We start from the raw sequence: 21,186 nt of genomic DNA, 5'->3' as shown, positions 1-21,186 counted from the left end.
GACCATCAGATAAGTCCACACTCTCTCCAGTCCACCAACAGATAACTGAGACCTAACCTGACAAAAACACAACCACAGAAACCAGCCAACCATAACTCAAACCGCAGGGTCACATCAGGCTGCTGCTGAGCCCACACCAGACTCATCTCAGGGGAAAGTACAGATCAAGACAAAGGTACAGTGGACAGATAACGTCCATGACCTGTCCTGCAATGTCAAAACCAATCCAGAGTATGAACCCGATGGTAATAAATAATGTTGCCATAACAGAGTTTTATGTCTTGAAAATGTTCAACAGCTTCATGTTTTTTATGTTTAAAAGGTTCCCTGTGGAGGATTGGACACCGTTTTTGATGAGCAGGTCCTTTTATTGTTATGAGATCATAATGCAAATAAAAGGCACAAGCAACAGGAAAGACAGGAAATACATTCTAAATGCAAGTAGGCCCTGACAGTATAAATAGTTTGTATTGGTGAATTTGGTGTACTTCAAATAACAATGTGAAAATATCAGGTCAGTGTTAAAGGATTAGATCATAGTGATTAACCTACAGACAATTATCACCTGAATCTTGACTCACACTAATTTGAAATAATGATAATGTTTTCCATAAGTGCAGGATGTTGGTTCACCATATTAGCTTAAGGGGTGATGGTGTGTCATAACTTTCCAAGTTTCCGAAGCCAAAAGATTCAGTTTGTCACTAAAAGCTATTCGTTTTAGGGATTTGTTTCCCACTGTCGCCACTGATGTTAACAATGTCTTCACTCTTACAACTGCAAGGTGCTTTGGATAAAAACACTGAATCCCATTATAACCAGCAATTTTAGCAGCAGTGCCTCACAAAAACAGCCCGTGCATTCTAATGGTACGATGCACCTGCAGCCACACAGTTTCTCTGTTTGTTATGCAGACCGCAAAATGGATTAAATCCTGAATTGGCTGCAGACGCTTGATTAAGTCGTCAAAGGTGTGTGTGACCCACAGTAAAATGAGCTGCCTCTTGCTTCCTCTCTCTGCAGGTACACCAAGATGAAAACGGCCACTAACATCTACATCTTTAACCTGGCTCTGGCTGACTCTTTGTTCCTGGCTACTTTACCTTTCCAGGTATGACTTTATCAACCAGCCACACATGCACAACAGATTACTGTTAACAACTATCACCATTAACCTTTCACACTGTTTCCTCAACTAGTCTGTTGGGCCAATCTTCAGATTAAATTAAAGTGAAACAAAAATTCCATTAATGCAATACTAAATAATCAGCCACTTATTTCAGCTGAGCTAAGATTAGTAAATTAAATTCAGGTCAACTTAAAGATCATACATTTAGTTTTTCATTCAGAGTGGTCTAACTCGTCGGTTTGAATTCAAAACAAACAAAAATACGAATGAATAAAATGATTGTAGACTAACATATTATTTGTTAAAATAATGAAATAATCAGATAATGAAAACCATAACAATCAATTTAAGTGTTCTGTGTGTTTAATGTGAATTTTAAAGGTGGTAAAACTGTTTGACTGTTTTCTATTTAGGAAAAGATGATGATCTGGGTTATTACTCACATAATCTAAGTTTCACTTTCAGTGTCACACATGGCACACAGTTTCCTCTGTCAAAGTCTGGTGTTTAAGCCATCGAATCACCCCTTCACCTCCACATCCATACTTTTATACTCTACAGTACACAGACGCTGCGTATAGTAGTTCAGTTCATGTGTACTAACTTGAACTTATCAATTCACTGCACTCAGTGCAAAAAAAACCCCTGAATAACTGACTGTGAAATTTAAGATTTGCTCTCTTGCCAGCATCTGGATCTTGGAAGGACTTTCATTAGTCACTGGTTGGATGTCAGGTGTTACAGTTTCATGCTTCACTGTACTGATTTGTTTCCACTTCACTGAATAATTAACTGTCCAAAGTCATATTTCAGAGGAGATGGAGTTCTCTGTTCTGCCTCCAGCTGTATTTCTGTGCTCTAATTTCTGAATGTTTCCAGGGCACCGATGTGTTCCTCGGCTTCTGGCCATTTGGGAACGCTCTGTGCAAGGCGGTGGTGTCCATCGACTACTACAACATGTTCACCAGCACCTTCACCCTGACAGTGATGAGCATGGACAGGTACGTGGCTGTCTGCCACCCCGTCAAAGCGCTGGACATGAGGACTCCTCACAAGGCCAAGGTAAAGCCATTCATTTCAAAGTGAGAAATTCACCTTTTCAAACCCACCTGCTTCTCCCTGAAATGGCCACTGGCGTTAGATCAGATAACACTTCACCGCACTTCACACATTTTAATTGGTTTATAATTCCCAAAACTCATCTATTGAGTGCTGTAGGAAACAAAGTGTTGTTATTCCATCAGTGAACTCTTAAATCAAGATATTACAGGAAAGCAGGCTGTTAAAGCATAAGGATACATAACCATAAAGCCCTGACTGTGCTGTCCTTACTAATAATTAATAATATAATAATTAATACTTAGTAGTATAGTGTAGGTGTTGCACAGTGCTACATTACCCACAACGTTGGGCTCTATTAATATTGGCATGTCGTGTACTTTCTGTGTATATGATGGTATGAGAAAACAAGAAGTATCGGCTTTTTCAACAATTTCTTCCACCAACTTTGACGAGAACTCCTTCTGTCCGGTGATGAAATCTTAAGAAACGCTTTTTCAATCGCTTATGGTTTTCATGACATGACAGAATGACAGTCTTCCTGTCCAATCGTCTTCATTAACAGTGACCCTTTCAGATTTCTGCCGCGTAAAAGTTTAAAACTTAACTTCAAAGGGGGAACTCCAACAATTTTTATGCATCAAAGTCTGCTTACAGGTGTTGGGGAGTACTGCTCCGTATGTGAAAAGCATTCCATAAAGCCTCTTGTGGCTCCAGTGGGAGCTGTTCCAAATCCGATGAATCGCCTCGAATCATGTCACAACATTGGTTGGGACTAAAAGGAGACGGAAGTTTTGAAATTTAAAAAAAAGTGCATGTAATCATGTAATCGTTTCTCCAGGTGGTGAATATCTGTGTGTGGGTGTTGGCTTCAGCCTTTGGTGTTCCAGCCATGGTTCTGGGTAATGTTGAAGAGGAACAAGAGCATAACAGTAAGTAATTCACACACACACACACACACACGAATGCTGCGCCTTCACATGCATTTTACATATGACTGCTACAGTATGAATTTTAATGTGGAATTAATATGCAGAACTCTATACACTGTTGTGTAACACGACTATTACAGATATATTGCATTTACCTGCTGCGGGAAAAGGTGAGTGTGAAGAAATAGCTTCAAGCTTCTTGTTTTAAAAGATTAAGAGGCATGATGCGAGTGACCCATTTTGTATTAGCGATGTCCTTTTCTCTTTTCCGTCCTGTCAAACAAATGCATAGACTTCAAACCGCCTGCACGTGGCTTAACAAATGATACTCCACATGATGATCCATGCTAACAAACTTTCACACAGCAGGCACATAACTTCCTGAATAGAAACATTTCCAGCACTTCATCTCTTACATCTCTTAATTAAAGCGAACCAATCAGCAGAGTTAAATGTTGATAGACCAACGATGCAAGCTGTCATGTTTCCATTACTGAAGTAATGGCTATAATGGTCATAAATGGCTTTGAGTGGGTCCAATCGAAGATTTAAAGTAACCTGTTGCACAAACTCCATGTAGTTTTATTGAACAGTGTCAGTTCAGATGCCTGAATGTGTTTATATGAAATAACTAGAAAGACAATATGCACGAGTGACATTAACTGAATGAGGAAAATACATTAAATTCAAAAGGATTCATTCAGCAGGAAGTCATGATTGTAGTTACTCAGATATACAGGAATTATAGTAATAAAGCCAAACGTACATTTATTGTGAGCATGAAAAATAGAAACAGAGAAAGTGATTTCCATGCACACATGTAAGTCACCATACCTGCTGCTCTGACCAGGGTTTACTGTCAGTCCCTCACACTCGACTAAAACCCAAAGGTGATCGTGCCCTTGAAGTGGTGGCTCCGACATTATGGAACAGCCTTCCTGGAGACATTTGATCTGCTGTCTCGGATGATGTTTTTGAAAAGCAGCCGAAAACACATTTATTCGAACAGGCCTTTTTCTCACCTCCTGCTGTCCAGAGTTTATGGGTTATGATTGGTGTATTTTAGATCTGTTCATGTTTACGGCTGGGTGTTGATTCTTTTACTGTTTTTATGGTCTTATTATTATTATTTTTGTTTTACTCCTGTGAAGCACTTTGTGGCTTCTTTCTGTGAAAAGTGCTATATACTAAATAAACTTTACTTACTCACTCACTTACGTACATATTTACACTTTACCAGTCCTGGTCAAAAAGGATGCACAACTTCTTCTTTAAACGATGACTGGCATTTTTAAACTTGGGCCCAATTTTTATGTATTTTGGGTTCAAAATGACTGGTATGTATAAAAATTTTGGGAAGTAGTCCAATACATCACCCCACCAGCAGCCCTGATGTGGTGGCTAATGGGCTGTAATGACATCCTTGGAATCGGTACATGGATTGGCCTGTAAGGACATTTTAGCTTAACCAGGAACAGCTGTTATAGCATGCTATTTAAACCCACCAGACTCCATTGACAAATACATTGATTTCTCCTCACAGAAGACTGGAGTTGCTGGTCTACTGCTGTCTCAGCTTGTTTCTGGTGTTGTGTGTTACACAAATATGGATCCAAAGTAAGCCTTTAAAACAGCAAAGTCATACATTAACGCAAATGATTGAGACAGCAGTAGGCTGAGGCAATCTACTGGACTGATCCCAAAAGCTTTTGTATCTACCAGTCATTTCGACCCCGGGATATGTAAAATAGAGCCCAGATTTGTAAATACTGGTTATGACTTAATTCACAGATGTATTACCATGTGCCAACACTAATGCCCAAACCTGTATTGTAATATTGTGTATTGTAACATCTGTCATATCAATTGATTTTGTCTTCAATTCATCTTTATATATCGCCACATATCCAGAAACACTCGTTCTTTCAATTAGTTGCCTCCAAATTAAAACCAATTCATGTATCCCACAAATAGGTTGAACTTTGATCCCAGGTGGCAGGAGCCAAGCCTCCGAAATGTAAAATTAATAAACTGTGGCTCTGAATTGATTTTTCTCATTTGAAAATTGTCATCATGTGGACACTAATGAATGAGACTTCTGAGGCAGCCATTGGGTTTGTTGAAAGAACAACACTGCTACTGGCAATGTACCAAAGGAAAGAAGTTATTTGTTACATAATCAGAGGGCATGGGTTCTTACAAATGAGTAGTAACAACAGTATCTCTCTATTTAATTATACGATAAGTGATTTGCTTTAACTGGCCTCCAGATTTGAATAATGCTCGTCTTTGTTTCCACCCCTTGTGAGTAGAAGGAAGGATAAAACAGGTAGATTAATAACTGTGTTGACCTGCAGACTACACAGAGAGATCTCATTTTGCTGCTAATTGCCCCTCTTGACTTGTAAATCCCAGGTTTAAGTTGGTTTTGTGTTACTGATGATTGAGCAGAATAATGAAATCAGCCTTACCCCCCCCTGTAACATCAAACGTCCATGATGAGGCTGTAACGCTCTGCGCATGGCCACCATATCTACTTTCTCATTGCTGCTCATTTATCTCTTTCATTGCCCTCTCCTCCAAAAGGAGCTGGAAAATCCAACCGTGTGTGCAATTTAGCCGAGATCACCTAAAGTTCACTAATTATATCTTGTCTGGCTGCAGCCACCCCCCCCCCCCCCATCCAGGATGCACAGCTGAACTCCATTTCCTTTAATGAGGTGTCAGTCTATCAGGGCCTCAACCTCTTCCCGCATGTTAACTTCTTCTGTGCTGCTGTACTACGGCAACACGAGTGACCAGATCGAAACAAGGTTCATTTTAATATTCATGGCTCAACTGGTTTTTTAAAGGTTTGCATTTGTGTGACAGTTAATCATTTCTGATTATACTCTGGCCAAAGTGATCGGTCATCTGTTTGATGGCCGCCTTCTCATCCTTCTCTCCCTGGTCTTATTGGTGCATCAGTGCTTCAGATTGTTGAGAACACTTGACTCCCAAATGGATAAGAGCGTGGAAATTGTGGGTTAATCCCAGTCAAGTTTAAAAGAAGAGTGCAACACAAATGAGATAGCTATTCTTGTATTTCCACACCAAACTGCAGCCCTCTCAGACATGCACCTTCTTACGTAAATGTGTTGCCAAACTTCCCAAGTCACCTTTGAATCAAAGTCAGGTAAATGATCCAGTAAAAACTGTGAAAGAGCCAAAGCTGTTGAAATTCTGAAAATCGGAACATCAAGCAATATGAGCAAATGAATGAATTGAATTGAATTAAATGAGTCCCAGCTTAATGTCTCGTCATTTTAAGAATGTGCTCTGTCAAATATTATGGAACAGGCAGAAGAATTCCTTAATAAATGATGAAATTGATGAGAAAATTCATTACAGGAGGCACAGTGAGAGGAGAAGACAAGTGTCCCTTGCATTTACAATGGTCATTAATTATGGCTTCAATTGCAAAATACACATGCAAACCCATCACTGATGCAGCCTGTGAGAGACACTAGTCAGAAAACACTTCCAATGAGATCATTCTACTCCCCGTGCCAAAATATATTTGACCAGATATATTGCATATGCTGTGGCTCTTTCTGTTAACGTCCTGTCATGTCTGAATAAAGCCAAAATTAGCATTTGTGTAACGGACATCTGTGTCTGAACGACATGCAGAGCCTCTCTCTCACAGAGAGATGAAGCCAGCAATGTTAGGAATTTCATCTGTGAATTGGCTGCAGCAATTTGTGTGAACTTGAGAACTGGTAAAGCTGGTTCTTATCAAATGATGAAGGTCATTAAAATATGTAACTGAAAGTTTGACTCCTTATCTTTGTCTCTCTCTTAAATAGCCGGTAGTGTAATATTAATGGGTAACAGGAGCTCCATTGTCAGTTTGAAACACCCAGAGGAAAGGAAAATTCAAAAGAAGATCTCTCCTTTTGTCTCGATTGTTTCTCCAAGATATAACTGAGCTCAATTCAACATCAGTATGAGATTTTGACTATTTTCTCATTCGTAAATTCAGCTTCTGAGAAACGGCCTTCCTCTCGTCTCTGCCAGACCCTAATCTGAGATCTTAAAATGATCTTTTCTTCTCTCTCTCTGCACTGACCTTTATTTGTCTCAAATAATCAGCTGCTGAGATAACAGTCAGATCCCAAAGTGAACTTGATTGGCCTGTAAACATGCCTGCAAAATGTCTCAGGGATCAATTTCAAGTCCCATCTCTGTATCAGAGAGAGAAAAAAAGAAAGAGTCAAAAACTTCAGTTTCTCATTGATTTGTCGCAAATACATTTCAAGTGACTTCTAAAACCAGACTTCTAATCCAGAGCCTTATTTGGAGATTGCCTGCTGGTGGTGCAAGAGGGAGAAAAGAACTGAGCGTACGCTAACCGATGATCTCGACGTCGCCCTCGACCTTAATCACAGCCATGAGCATGACCCTGGTCCAAACCATAACCACACTACCCACTGCCAAAGGTGGAAATTCAACTACAATTTTCTAGCTGAAACATTTTGAATGTTGAGCTCACTTTTCTCGTATGTAGCTCATTTACCACACATTAGAAACAGAATTTCAGGCAAAAAATGTTACATGTAAAAAACTAAATGTTGAACCTAAATGTTAAATGTTCATGCAAATGCATTGTGGGGCCCCCACAATGTTTTATACCGATTTCTTTTAAATAAAAATGTTTTTCCCCTTCACATTTCATTTATATCTCCACACATTTTCTCGTGTGTTTCTTAGATTATTCTCCCCAACCATTTCTCAGCCATACCTAAGACAAGCCTGATACCAAAGTTAGGCAATATTGAGTCATGCAAGCCTTTTTCTCTTATTTATCAATGTCTCCCTTGTTAAGGATGAAGGAGAAACAAGTTAAAAGTCAGTAATCTCTAGATAAGAAGATGATTTATTTCGGATGAGACACAGAAGAGACTATGTGAGCAGCAAAATGTTCCTCTGGGTTGATTCATTTCACTGCTCTTCTTATAGTTGCTTATCAGTTTCTGCAGAGTGGATCCAGCTGGGTCCTTCTTCTTTACACACTTTGTGTATTCGTAGCCATAAATCATCTTTCTCAGACATTCACATATTTTGGTATAGGACACACACACACACACACACACACACACACACACGCACACAGAGAGAGATTTATAGTTTGATATCAAAGGAAAAGTCTTTTAGTGGAACAGATTTTACTTAACACATATTAAGTTGCTTCGAAATGAGTGTGCATTTCAAAGCAATGCATTTGCCTTATAGGGTTGTGTGAGAGTGATGATGAGCATGCAGTTGGCGTTTACAGCTCACAGATGGCAGCTCTTCTCCTAAAAAGGCCAAAGAATCCCAAGAATTCAGCTCAGTTTCTACGTTAACAAGAGCACAAATACTTTCAAATAACCTTAAACGGGCAACACATAACACTTATACAAACCCAAAGCAGAAAATGACCAGAATATATCATCAGTAGCGAAACGGGGTTCTTCAGCAGCTGCTGAGATTCCTGGCATCTATTCTGTTTCAGAACAAAAAGTAAAAAAATCCCACCCACTGCAGTTTTAACACACTGTCACTCTGTCATACCACGAATGAGTAAACCAGCCAACTAGAGTCACTGTTTATGACGTGTTTAGTTAAAGTTAGAAAGAAGAGGACAAGTTTAATGCTCTACTTGATATTACTGCTGTTGTGATTCCTAAATAATCATAATGATTTATTAAAATAAACCTATTTATTGCTTTGCTCTATATTCCCAAATATGGTGATTTACATCTGCCCCAGTAAGATCCCAGTAAGTATGCCCTGGATTCAGTTGGCTACATTAAGCTTTTTAGGTGTCTTGGTTATAAACATTGTTTCATCCACCAAATTTGTGAACCACACGATAGGACCCCCCCTTACATTCGGGAGTTGTGAATAGAAAAGAGTAATTTCCCATTATCAGACTGATTGATACCTGAAGACTTCTTCTCTATCTTCTCAGATAGATGCCACAACACTCAAAGCCTATTCATGGTTCCCAGAGGATAAACCATTCTGATTGTTACGAACACCTAACCTTTCCATTTACACCAGCTTCGGCACAAACTTTCATCATTTACACCTCTCACTATAATACTTACTTTAATATATTTCACTCTATGATATGATGTTTGTTCATTCAGTACTTTCATGGTGTTGGTCAGATGAACGTTGCAGCCTCTGGTGGTCACTAGCCGTGTATTGGTTTTATTTCATAGATATTCTACTTTGATTCGGACTTTATTGGCTTCACTTGATTCTTCTGATTGTTAAAAAAAAAATTATTTTCCTTGAGAAATAGAACTATTTCACTCAGACTGCATGTTAGAACATCCTTCCCTAAATACCAAATCAGAAAATACATTTCATCACCAAAACTCTTTCCCTCTCTCTGGCTAGTTTTCATTTCACTTAGTACTGGTCTGGCTCTTTTCATGTCCTCCTTTCCCCCTTTGCCACCATGTCACAAAGTCTTTATTTCTGTTCGATATCATATATATCCAGTTAGTAAACTTCAGACCTGAACGGACTTCTTGGTGACAAATCAAGACACTATGCTGTGTATTACTACTTGTTTTGGTTCCCAGTGGTGTTTTTGTCCACTGGTGGTGCAGTGGAGCAATGTTTTGATAGGTGGGTGTGCTATGTATTTATTGGTCTCGCACAAGGACGCACATGTACACACATGTACAAATGTTTGTTGATGCTGTGAAGCCAATTCTAGCCAGTTGTTTCAAGGTCTTCCACCGATCAATAGTTGGCAGCTCTAAGTCTGCTAACGAATACCAATACAAATAAAAACAAACACTTTTCAAAATACTCCCTAAATAATGAGCTTTGCATAATTTTATGAGGGAGGAAATAAATTGAAAATGTCTTTGCATAATGTTTTGTTGTTATTGGCAGATGTTCTCCGTGAACCTCAAATCAGTGCAGCTGGATATGTCAGTCACAAGTGATTGTGCGGTCATAACTAGCAAAAACCTAATTTCAGACTGAAAATTGAAATACCCACTGAGACTGAATACCAAGCTCATTCTCTCTATAAAATGCTACAGACTGGAAAAACAGAAGAAACAAACAAACAGTGTCTGTGTTCGTCAGATGCAGCTCTGCCCTCTCCTGCTCTCTTCTCCTTGTGTCAGCATGCAGTCCAGCGTTAAGCTGCCACAAGTCAGTTGATCTGAACCACACCAGGTGTGCCAGCTGGCGTGTTGTGGGGGCATCGGGTCCCCTGTCAGCCTGCAGCCACGCTCGCTGCTGCCCTGGCTGCACTCTGTTGTCTGTCATTTCCCAGCAATGCTTTACATTCCCCTCAGTGCAGATGGCTCTGAAATAGATTTGGTTAGACTTACAGGGTGAGAGGGAAAAACCCGTTTTAATGACAGTGAATAGAAACAACCACACTGACTGTGACATTTTCAATTTTTACTTTGGCTGCTTTCATTCTGAACATTTTGTATGTACATGCTTTGAGGCAATATGAGCAATATGTCATTTTATTTCATATTGTTGTGTTCTACCTCTACCACTGTCCACTGTCTGTGGACAAGAAGGTCATGTATCCTTATGTGATGTGGATTGAAACATTAGTGGAGAAAGAAGCAGAAGGTGAAAGCGACAATGTGGACCGGCCTGTAATCTATACAGTATATTATGTATCAATTATCTCTGTTACCCGTATGTGTTTGAAAGTATATTAAAAGAGCTGCGTTTGGTTTGCAGATAGACTCATAAAGTCTCAAACCCAAACTCATCATTTGATCATTTGAACTCACCAAAGTTCAATGCTGTTTATTCCAGCTAAGTAACATCATCACGATCAACTCTTTTCTCACATACACGAACCCGAAGAAGGTCATTAATGCTTTTTATTACCAGGTTTGAATACTGCACCTAGCTTTCCTGATCCCCCACACCTTCTAACAACTAGTGCAGACCGCTGCTCCCAGACTACCAACACGGTCCAAGATAGGGAATCTTGTTATTCCAATCCTTTCTGCCCTTCGCTGACTGCCTGTCAATTTTCAAATTGATTTTTGCCGCTGGTTTTTAAAGGTTTGCATGGTCAGGTTCGTGCTTGTCTGTGAATTGATTTTCCCCTCTGAGCCTGATTGAGGCTGGAGAACCTCTGGCAGCTCTTCCCAAATCTGTCAGTGACCTCTTTTTAAATCCAGTTTTAAAGGCCATTTCATCTCAGGACTTAACTGATATACTCATTTATACTCTTTGCTACTGTCTCATCTTATCTGTTAATGCAAACAAATCAATTCATAATGTTTTTTTTTAGAATTGCTGCTCATAAAGAAATCAATAGTGAACATTTAAAGATGATGTGGTGGGTCACAGAGAGAGAAACAGCAATTATGCATTTACTATTTATGTTGATACTAAACTGAAAGAGAATGACTACAACAGTCAGTGATTTTTCCAGATGTCCACATGCAGCACATTTACTGCCATGGCTATTTTGCAGTTTAATGGAGCAGTAGTTAGAAGGGGAACGGGAGTTCTTGTGGTAAGGTATTGATCCAATCTCAGCCTGCAGCTACAACCTAATCCTATAATCATTTTTATTAGTCTACTCTTCAGCTGAGCTACATCTGCACCAAGAGTAATCTGGGCTCTCCAGCTTTTTCCATTTATCTTCTGTCCGTACTTATTCCCTTTTTTTGTCTCTTTCTTTTCTTTTTCTGCTCATTTTCCTTCCTCCTTCCTCTCTCGCTGTCTCATTCGTCTCTTGTTCTTCCTTTTCATTCTATTCATTTTTCTAATTCTAAATATCATTTGCTGTCTTATTCTCATTTCTGTGATCTCACTGTTCTTCTCATCTCAATTTCACTCTCATCTAATTGCCCTCATTTTATTCTCACCCCATTCGTTTTAGTCTCGCCTGCTTCGTTCCTTTCTCATCTCGGTGCCTCAGTTGTCGTCTTCTGTCACTAATTTCATGGTATTCTCATCCTCCTCATTTCATTTACTTGTGATGTTTATCCTCTTCATTTCATTCTCATCTTCATTTATTTTATTTAGTCTCATTTTCAACTGATTTAGATCATGTCACGATCATCCCTTTCACTATTTTTTCATTGTCTCATTTCGCTTTTTCATTTAATTTTCTCTACTTTTTTTTCCTCACCCCCCCCCCTTTAATCTCATTCTCATCTTCTGCATTATGTTACTAATTCATTTTTCATCTCATTCCTTCCACTCACCTCTCATTCTCTTTGTTTCATTCTCAGTCTTTCTCTGGTATTGTCTTCTCTTTGCTACACCCCTTTCTTAGCTTATTCTCTTTTTCTCTGATCTTTCACCATCAAACAGCTTTAATCTTTCCCTCTCCATACATGTTTTGCTGTATCATCTCTTTTTTTCTTCCCATCTCTCCTCTCCTTTACTTCAGGTGTATACAATTGGTTGACCTTGTCCTTTGGTTCTTTGTTTATCATGTGTGTTCTTGTGTGGCTGCTAGCTGTACAACAAAATGACATTCAGGGATAATACTGTACTCCACTTCTATTCCTCTCGTCTCGTCTGCCTGTCTCCTTTAAACAAACAGAGAGGGGACAGAGTAGCTTTATAACCTGACAGCTGCAGGGGAAGTCACGGTATGCTGCTCTCAGTAATTGGGGTCAAAAGCCTTGCCCAAGGCCACAGTGGCAAGAAGGAGACTATAATCAGCAGCCACCCTGCTGTCACTAATAGATGCACTGACTAATCCATTCAAATGACTTGTAGGAAATGTGTCAAAGAGGGTTTCCTGGCAGGAAATCTCACTGCTGCAGTTTTCAGACACACACACATACACAAGCTTTGCTGTTTGAGTTGCTACATAAAACCTACGATTTGCATTGTGCTTGAATTTCTTTTAATCCCTCTTTTTACTACTTTAAGTAGACTGTCAAAGTGACATCTATGGATTTTTTTCAAAAGCCTAAAATGACCTATTTATGTTATTAATAGGTATTATATTATTATATATTATTATTAATATTATGTTTCCTTACATAGATGTACATAGACTGTATAGTGGCGAATCGTCTATCAGCAGCAAAGGTGGAATTAGCACGATGTTGGTATTTACACCACAAATACTTGTAGACAAAGGAGACTGCTGTTGTTTTTTTGTTTTTTTCTTTTGTCAAGTTTTTAAACAGTGACTGCAGTCTTAACCATAGAGGTGGCAGATTAGAAAACATAGAAAATGTCATGTCTTTTCGACAGACAAAGATGTCTTTGATCATTTATTTCACCGTTTATCTTGGGAGACTAGTTGCCGTCAGCACACCATTATCCAAAGTGTAATTTGGATATTAGATGATTAGATGTCTATTTAGACCAATTAATGGCTCCAAAACAACCAACCATCATGAAAAAAGTGCATTCATAGATGCATGGCATTCACAATAATACAAACTGCTTGATATTTCTGGAATATGGCAGGATAAAGAGGATCACATGCTGTAAAGCTTGATGTTACTTTAAAAAGGAAACAATGAATAAAAAGACATTGCGACAACAAAACAAAAGCTGTTAAGGTGTAGTGGAGTTTGATAAGTCATCACCTCTGCAGACTCATTGTCAGATTTTTAGTCCACCTGCCCTGCCCTAACTGATTTGGAATCGGGTGGATCGGGTGAGGGTGCAGGAGTTGGCATGCGATCGACCCAACAGTTATTGGAGGAGAGGAAATGAGTGGAGGGAAAAACAAACAAGATGCACCCTGAAGAACAATCTCAATCAAACAGGAAAGAGGCTCAGCCTTCTGTCATGTGGACACTATTTATTTATGTAAAGTCATGGAGATAATTTTTTCTTTTTCTATGATGAGGTGAAATAACAAACCTTTCAGTCCCCTATGTAGCGTCTTTGCTGTTATTTCCCTCTCGTGAAAGCAACAGTATGTAAACTTTAATGAATGTGGGATTAGAAAACCAAATAGATATGCTAATATAATGCTATTATAGTAACAATGCATAAATAATTAATGATGCCATGCCTCATCATCTACGATGGTGTGGTATATATTTTATGAGCAAGTTATTATAAAAGCAGCGATACATACAGCATAATGTGGTAATGTGTCACATGCCATTACTTTGGTTTGATGATGATACAGATGATAAGGTTTAATGTGATTGTTGGCGCATTAGTTTCAGATTTGACCTTTTTCTTCAGAGAAGTATTATGCTAAGACAGTATGATCTTATATTTCATCACCATTAGGTTTTACATACATCTCAAAACATCAACATTAGCACTAACAATTTCTAATACTGGACTATCGGAGTATATTCAGGTTCCAAACATCCGCCCTGTGCAGTATTAGTTTACAGCGAATGGTCTCAGTAGAGCAGACATGTCAAACTCAAGGCCAATACAATTAGATACGGCCTGCAAGATCATTTCATGGGACTATTAACAACGGCCCGTTGGTAAATAGCACTCCCACCACTCATACTACAAATCCCACAATGCACCTGTGCAGCAGCCCCTCCTCCCGCAGGTATAATGACACACCGATCAGCGGATAAATGCATCAGTCAGTGCCTTTATAGTGACATTTAAGCTAACCCCCCCCAAAATAAATGGCTAAACAACTAAACACAAAGTGGACTTTGAAAACAGAGACTTTCAGGCAGAGTTTTACATGTTTGTCGATGACGGAGGTAAACCTCTGTGTCTTGTTTGTGGAGCTAATGTAGCCGTAATTAAAGACAAAACATGAGGATACAAACAAAAAAATTGTATTTATTTGATTGAGGAGAAGACGTTGAAGTTTGGCTGTTTAAATTCATATTTCTGAATGGTTAATAAAGACAGTGACAGTGAGAATAAAATAGAAATGAGTCAGACTCAGCTTACAGAGATTAATTCTGCATCAACTTTACATCATTTTACATTTTATTAGATCTGATCCTCCCTTCTGCAGGATTTATAAAACAGATTAACAGCCTATTAGTTCTGTGTTCAGACTATCTGCAGAGTGATGAAAAACTGAAGAAAGATCAAAATAAAACTGAAAAACTAAAGATAGAGTGTATTGGAAGAAAACAAATGAGCCGTTCACACTGATAAATACATTTGTAGAGTGTGTGTGTGTGAGTGTGTGCACAAGTGTGTGCTTATGTGTGTTTTGTGCCCCTAAGGACAGACACACACACGCACGCACTCACATGGCTTTTCAGAATACACACATGGAGAAGGCAGACATGCCCATGGACACACCGACATGGAACAAACCTACACACGTGCCATCTTGCGGGAATGTCTGCAAGTGAACTGGCAAATGTTCATTCACACACACACACACACACACACACACACACACACACACACAGCCTTGTTACAGTCAGTAGCTAAACTGGGGGGTTTAGCTACACACAAACATTCAGATGTCACCTGGGACAAAACATTTTCATATACTGTCTCTTAACTCACACACTGGTTATATAAATCCAACTGCCAATGTCCTTTTGTCATCTTTGCAGCAGGTATGAGTCTGAAACCTGAATCAAAGCCTAAACAGGTGACTCTCAACCTTTTTAGTAGAAAACAACCGTGAGACAGAATATATTCTTGGATTCACAAGGCCAGGCATCAGCCACAAAGAAACTTGGCTCATTCATCCTGGAGGGAGTCGCCCTCTGGGCTCTGTTTTTCGCTTTTTAGAATCAGATTTGTCATCGTTGGTTAATTCAAGAGTTATCAATATATTGATATTATATTAGAAGAGAACTCAAACTCCAGCAAGGCTTCACAATCCTCTGTATTTGTAATAAAATGATAAATATAATAATAATGATAATAATAACCCGGACTACCTCTCACTAACTCTCTAATTCAACATTTTGGCATGAAAACATCCACTGAGAATCAGTTCCCACGGCCTGCTTTAACTACCACGTCTTAGTGAGCGGGGTGTTGTGGGGCATATTTAGGTCCATGTAGCATGAAAATATCTCCTCTGTGAAAACTTGTGATTTATTATAAAAAAAGTGGGCGTACTGCTAATCTCTGAGTCGTGACTATTTGGAGGGCAGTGCCTGTAAAGATCCATCTAGACCTGCAAGGTGTTCATGCAAGAGCAGGTAAACAAGGACAAACATAGTTCATGTATAAGCCCAGCTCAGCTACTGTCAGAGCCATTTATCAGCCAGGAGCTGAGAAAGCTAGCAGAGCTGAAAGATACACTTATGTATATACAGTATGTGAATAGGTTCACACGTAAACAACTGTCTTCAGGCTTATTTCATACACGCCTAACGTCCATGAACAAAAACTAATGCACACGCTCCCATTTTCTATTTCTGTCTGTCCTCTTTTTAGTTCTAATTTGCCGCTAAAAAACTTTCATTTCGTTTCCCATCTGAATAATAACTTCAGCCATCACTGCTCTTAGCATGAATATGATGCAGCAATGTGTCCCACTCTCTTAAAAGCAGGACCGAGGGGAGAAAATGGGGAGAGAACAGACAGCTCAATACCTGTTTGAGAAAAGGGCTACAGTGATGTGGAGCCTGGAAAATACTACAGGAAGCACATTGTGTGGTGGAGTAGTTGATGGTGGGCAGATCCAACTTAACAGCTCTTGAAAGCAGGTGTCCTATCATAAATGTCCATCACATCTTCCCAGAGCCCACATTGTTCTTTCTAGCCATGCAAGCAGCAGAGCTCTAAGGGTAGCAATATCAGTCAGTTGGTTCACACTGAAATATAGAACTGCTGGATGGATTGCAGTCTGGTAGTTTGGTCCACATGTTCATGGTTGCTCTGCGATGTTAATGATGCTAATGGATTATGAAGATAATGAACAGATTTTTAGGATAGCACCACAATGAAGCTGACATGTTTCGACTCAGAGAGAAATATTTTAACAACAGATTGCCAAGAGATTTGATCCACACATGCATGTCATCACTTTGGAGGCATCTGTTGGTACCATATCACTCCAGCGTGTCACCAAAAAGCTAAGTAACGTCCCAAAACAGGTTATATTTTGGCAAGGGAAAAACTAGTGAATATAATATACTAAATATTTTTTTGTCTTTATTCAGTCAAAGTATTCAGTTTTTACATATGGCACAGCTTCAAGGACTTTATCAAGTATCAAGTATGTGTACCTGTTAGCTTAGGTTGTACAGATTTTAGGGTTATGGAGCATTTGAAGATTCTCCATTTAAATTACAAAGGGTTAACTTTGAGAGGGGTCCTCTTCAGAAACTTCAGGTTTGCCCCAACAATGGTTTTGCTTTCACTGAAGCAAAGGATTTTAATAATTATTCCAGTGCTGCAAAATAACAGCATGTGACATCACTTCAATTAGCATATCATTGCTTTATCAGTAACCAGTGACAAGTAAAGATATCAATAATTGTACACTAACAAACCGCGATGAAGATAATTACACCACTTTAGTAGTGGAATTGTATTATAATGTCTGACTGTATTTTGTATGTCGTTCTCATACAGAAAGTCTGTTTCCTGGCAGAGATACTCAGATATTTCATCCCTAACATTTTCTGCTGCTAAAATGTCAGGATGTTTGCGCTGGGCAGTTTTCCGAGGAAGCTGTTTAACTGAGGTAACAAGCTTTCATGTGTTCAGGTGGGAGGGCACCAGGATCCAATCACTGTAAGACCACAGCTGTTGTCTGCAGAGAGAAAATTGAGGATATAGCAGGAGAAAGGTAAAGAAAAGGAAAAAAAATCATGCGCAACAAAGTGAGGAAAGGTGAAAGGATGAAGGAAAAAAGGGGAGGATAACGCTGTTTTACTCTGATTGAAAATGAAAGGGAGGAAGGCCAGAAGAGATTAGCAGTTAGAAAGAGATGGAAAGAAAACACCGGAGAGCAGAGACAGAGACCAGTAAGGGAAGAGTTAAGTTATTTTCCACGGAAAATGAAAGGTTTTACCAAGAGAGTAAAGAACACAAGAAAAGAGAAGAGAATGAACAGAAACAAAGTGACAATCTGAGGAAAAACAGAAAAAAGAAAAGAGAATAAAATGGACAGATTAGGTTTAGAAGAAGAGAAGAGACTAAAGTGAAAGAACAGAAAATGGCAGGGGAGAGAAAAAAATTGGATGGTAGAAGAATAGACAAAAAGCTTATGAACAAAAACGAATGAAAACAGAAAATAAAAAGTCTGAACCAGAGGTGAGAGGGAAGAGAGAGCAAAAATCGAGGAATTGAAAAGAAATAGATGAGAAGAGCCGTGACAGTGAGAAAGTAAAATCCAACCTGGAGGAACAAAAAAAATAAAAAGTAGGCAAAACGCAATAGAGGGGAAAGAAGTGATAAATGAGGAGGACGAACGCAGAGGTGGCGAATCATCAACTGTGAAATGGAAAGCAGGATGGGACACACATTCCTGTTTGTATGGAGGAAATAGATGAAATAGATAATGTGGGGAGAGAAAGAAGGGAAACAATTCATATGGAGAAGTTAATGTGAAAGAGAAGAAGCAAAGCAAGCAAAATTTCAATTGAATTACAATTTGATGAACTTCAGGGAAAACACACTGTGCTCAATGCGCCAGTGTTAGCCAAAAGAGTCCCTAAAAATCACATTACAGAAGAAAAAAGATAAAATTGGAAGGGACACAAGCTGACAAATATAAAAACTATGATGACCCATCATCACAGGGTTATTAGCATATGGTCAAAACAGTAACTAGTTGTTAGGAGACGTTATGAAAGAATCAAACTACCAACATTCAGGATGTGTTGTGCTGCTTGTGTAGCAAAAGTCAGGGTGTGAAAGGGAATGTAGCACACCTGACCTCTGAGGTTTTAGTTGCATAAACGAAACCAAACCTCAATCACTTGCCCAATGTTTGCCTTACCGTAACAACTCCATGCTTGCCAACAAACTGTTGGATGTGTTCCTGAGCGGGAAGTGAGGAGGAATCATGTCCTTTTGTTTGTTTGTTCGTCTGGCCACAAGTGCAGAGGGATTTAGACAGCAATTATGGAGCAAATGGACAAAACCTTAGAATGTGATAGGATAATGAAATATGATAAATACACTGAAGAACAAGGTGGGGAGGAACAATAAAATAAACATTTTGTCCATAGGACCAAAACATATTATCACCTCCGTGTTGTGAAATTCATTCCATGGTTTAAAAAAAGTGACAACACTGGTTGTATAGAAACCAAAGTAAAGATCATCCATTGACATTTCAAAAGGTGAGGTGTCTCAAAAACGTCCATTGAGTGATTGCTGCTAACAGCTATCGCATGACTGCGGCTTGACCTTTTTCACATGCAGCATCCAGCGCTGGAGAGAAGCTCTAATGGAGCCATTTATACCCAGTTTCTGAGAGCTCCACCATTATCCATTTCCATCAGTTGTGAGAGCTGAAGTATTTAATCTTTTAAAGAAATGAAAAGTGCATGTATTCAGTGGGCACTCAATCAATATAGTTTAATGAATGTGCACTTCCTGGCTACGAAAATGATAAATAAAATGCAGCATCTGTCAAGAGCATTATTTTATTTCCTTCAAAATAATACAAAATAATGTGTGTGTGTGTGTGTTTACATCCATATCTATATGAAATATTTACATATATTGTATGTTTCTGATTAAATAAATGCAAAAATATTAACTTTAAATGTATTCAATGTATTAATGTGCCAGTGCTCCAGTGTTCTGCTGCTGTGGCTACAAAAGAAGAGGTGACGCAGCCTTTGCAGAGTGTGCAAAAAGCTGGAAATAGATTACATGTTATGGATATGAATTATGTGAAGGTGAAAATAGTTGTATGACGACAACCTTATGCAACCTGCCCATGTTTCCGTTAGCTCCATTTCCATTTTCTCCCCCTAAACTCCTGGTTGCTGTTGCTTTAGTAAATACATGTAAAAAGAGATAAAATAAAATAAAAATAAATAGCGGTCATTGTTTGCCAGACTACTGTTAAAGAAATGGCTCTTCCAGCTCTGATAGTCCTTAAAGCTGAAAGCTATATCATAAGACTGCGCAAACACTTGCTGAAAAGTATAGAAAAGGCGATCAGCCGAAGTACAATACATGTCAACACGCAGCGCATTCCCACGAGTGTAGAGTGCACAGGAAGTTAAAAGATAAAAATTGAGTCAGAGGAACTCCTCGTTGTAGTAACACAAAGTCAATCCTAGGCACAGCATTCTTTAAACTTTAGCTGATTCAGATTTGAGCTAAAACTGATTTTGTGCCATGCAATTGTAATTTCTTCATCATCTAAAACTCTTTAGTATCAGACAGAACATAGCTAACTGGGGCAGGAGAGTACTGCTGTGAATTAAGTAAGTCAGACGATGTCAACGTACCTTCACACGTAGTCGTCATGACTGGCAGGGCAGCAGGGGGAAATCTAGACTTCAGTAAATGATCCTTTTTCCTGTTTTTATGTTTGTCAGCTAAAATACACATTCATATTTCTTTATGTCCCTGCGTGTTTACATGCTCTCATATGTGTCTGTAGAGGCTGAAGCTGTAGGTATTTGGGTCTTATTGTGGTGGAAGAGCTGTCAGCCCGTCTCTGAGCAGAATGAGAACGGCATGTCAGCACCGCCTGAAAAATAGAGGGAAAGAGACAGAGAGAGAGCGGTTTCCATAAGAGTCAGACAGGTAAGAAGGGAAAGATGAAATGAAGGCAGAATTGAGAAGATGATCAACAGTGCAGTCGGTAGTTCCATGAGGCTGTGATGTTCATTACACACCAGAAAACATCAGAAAACTAGAAAAGTGCATTCAGTACAGTGCATTCTCTGCTACGCCTACCCATAACTTTACTTAAAAATATAACCCTGCTAAGCTTTACATCCTTCAGTCCTCCTGGCATGTGTGTCACTGTAGACTCAAGCTTTACACACTCCATGCCGTACTGTAACTTTTTAAAAATAATCTTTAAAAGAAACGTACAATCAAGAGGCTGGCGAAGATAATAAAAGCACATTTTTATTTATGTTGTATCGTGCATAACTTCAGTGGATTCTAACATATCGGGATTAATCTGCAGATGCTCCAGTTGTAAACGAGACAAAA

General features: G+C 39.0%; 1 protein-coding gene across 1 annotated transcript in view; it reads left to right on the top strand.

The window, feature by feature from the left end:
* Window positions 1–21,186, top strand: part of oprl1 (opiate receptor-like 1) — an 81,609-nt gene that overhangs the window by 56,415 nt on the left and 4,008 nt on the right. Inside the window, exons 3-5 of the mRNA XM_070839401.1 lie at window positions 1,024–1,111; window positions 2,009–2,191; window positions 3,030–3,120. Coding sequence (XP_070695502.1) covers window positions 1,024–1,111; window positions 2,009–2,191; window positions 3,030–3,120 — 362 coding nt within the window. The remainder of the gene's footprint in view (window positions 1–1,023; window positions 1,112–2,008; window positions 2,192–3,029; window positions 3,121–21,186) is intronic.

Source organism: Pempheris klunzingeri, chromosome 11 (assembly GCF_042242105.1).
Source record: "Pempheris klunzingeri isolate RE-2024b chromosome 11, fPemKlu1.hap1, whole genome shotgun sequence".
NCBI classification, from domain to species: Eukaryota; Metazoa; Chordata; class Actinopteri; order Acropomatiformes; family Pempheridae; genus Pempheris; species Pempheris klunzingeri.
This window is presented reverse-complemented; position numbering and strand designations above follow the sequence as displayed.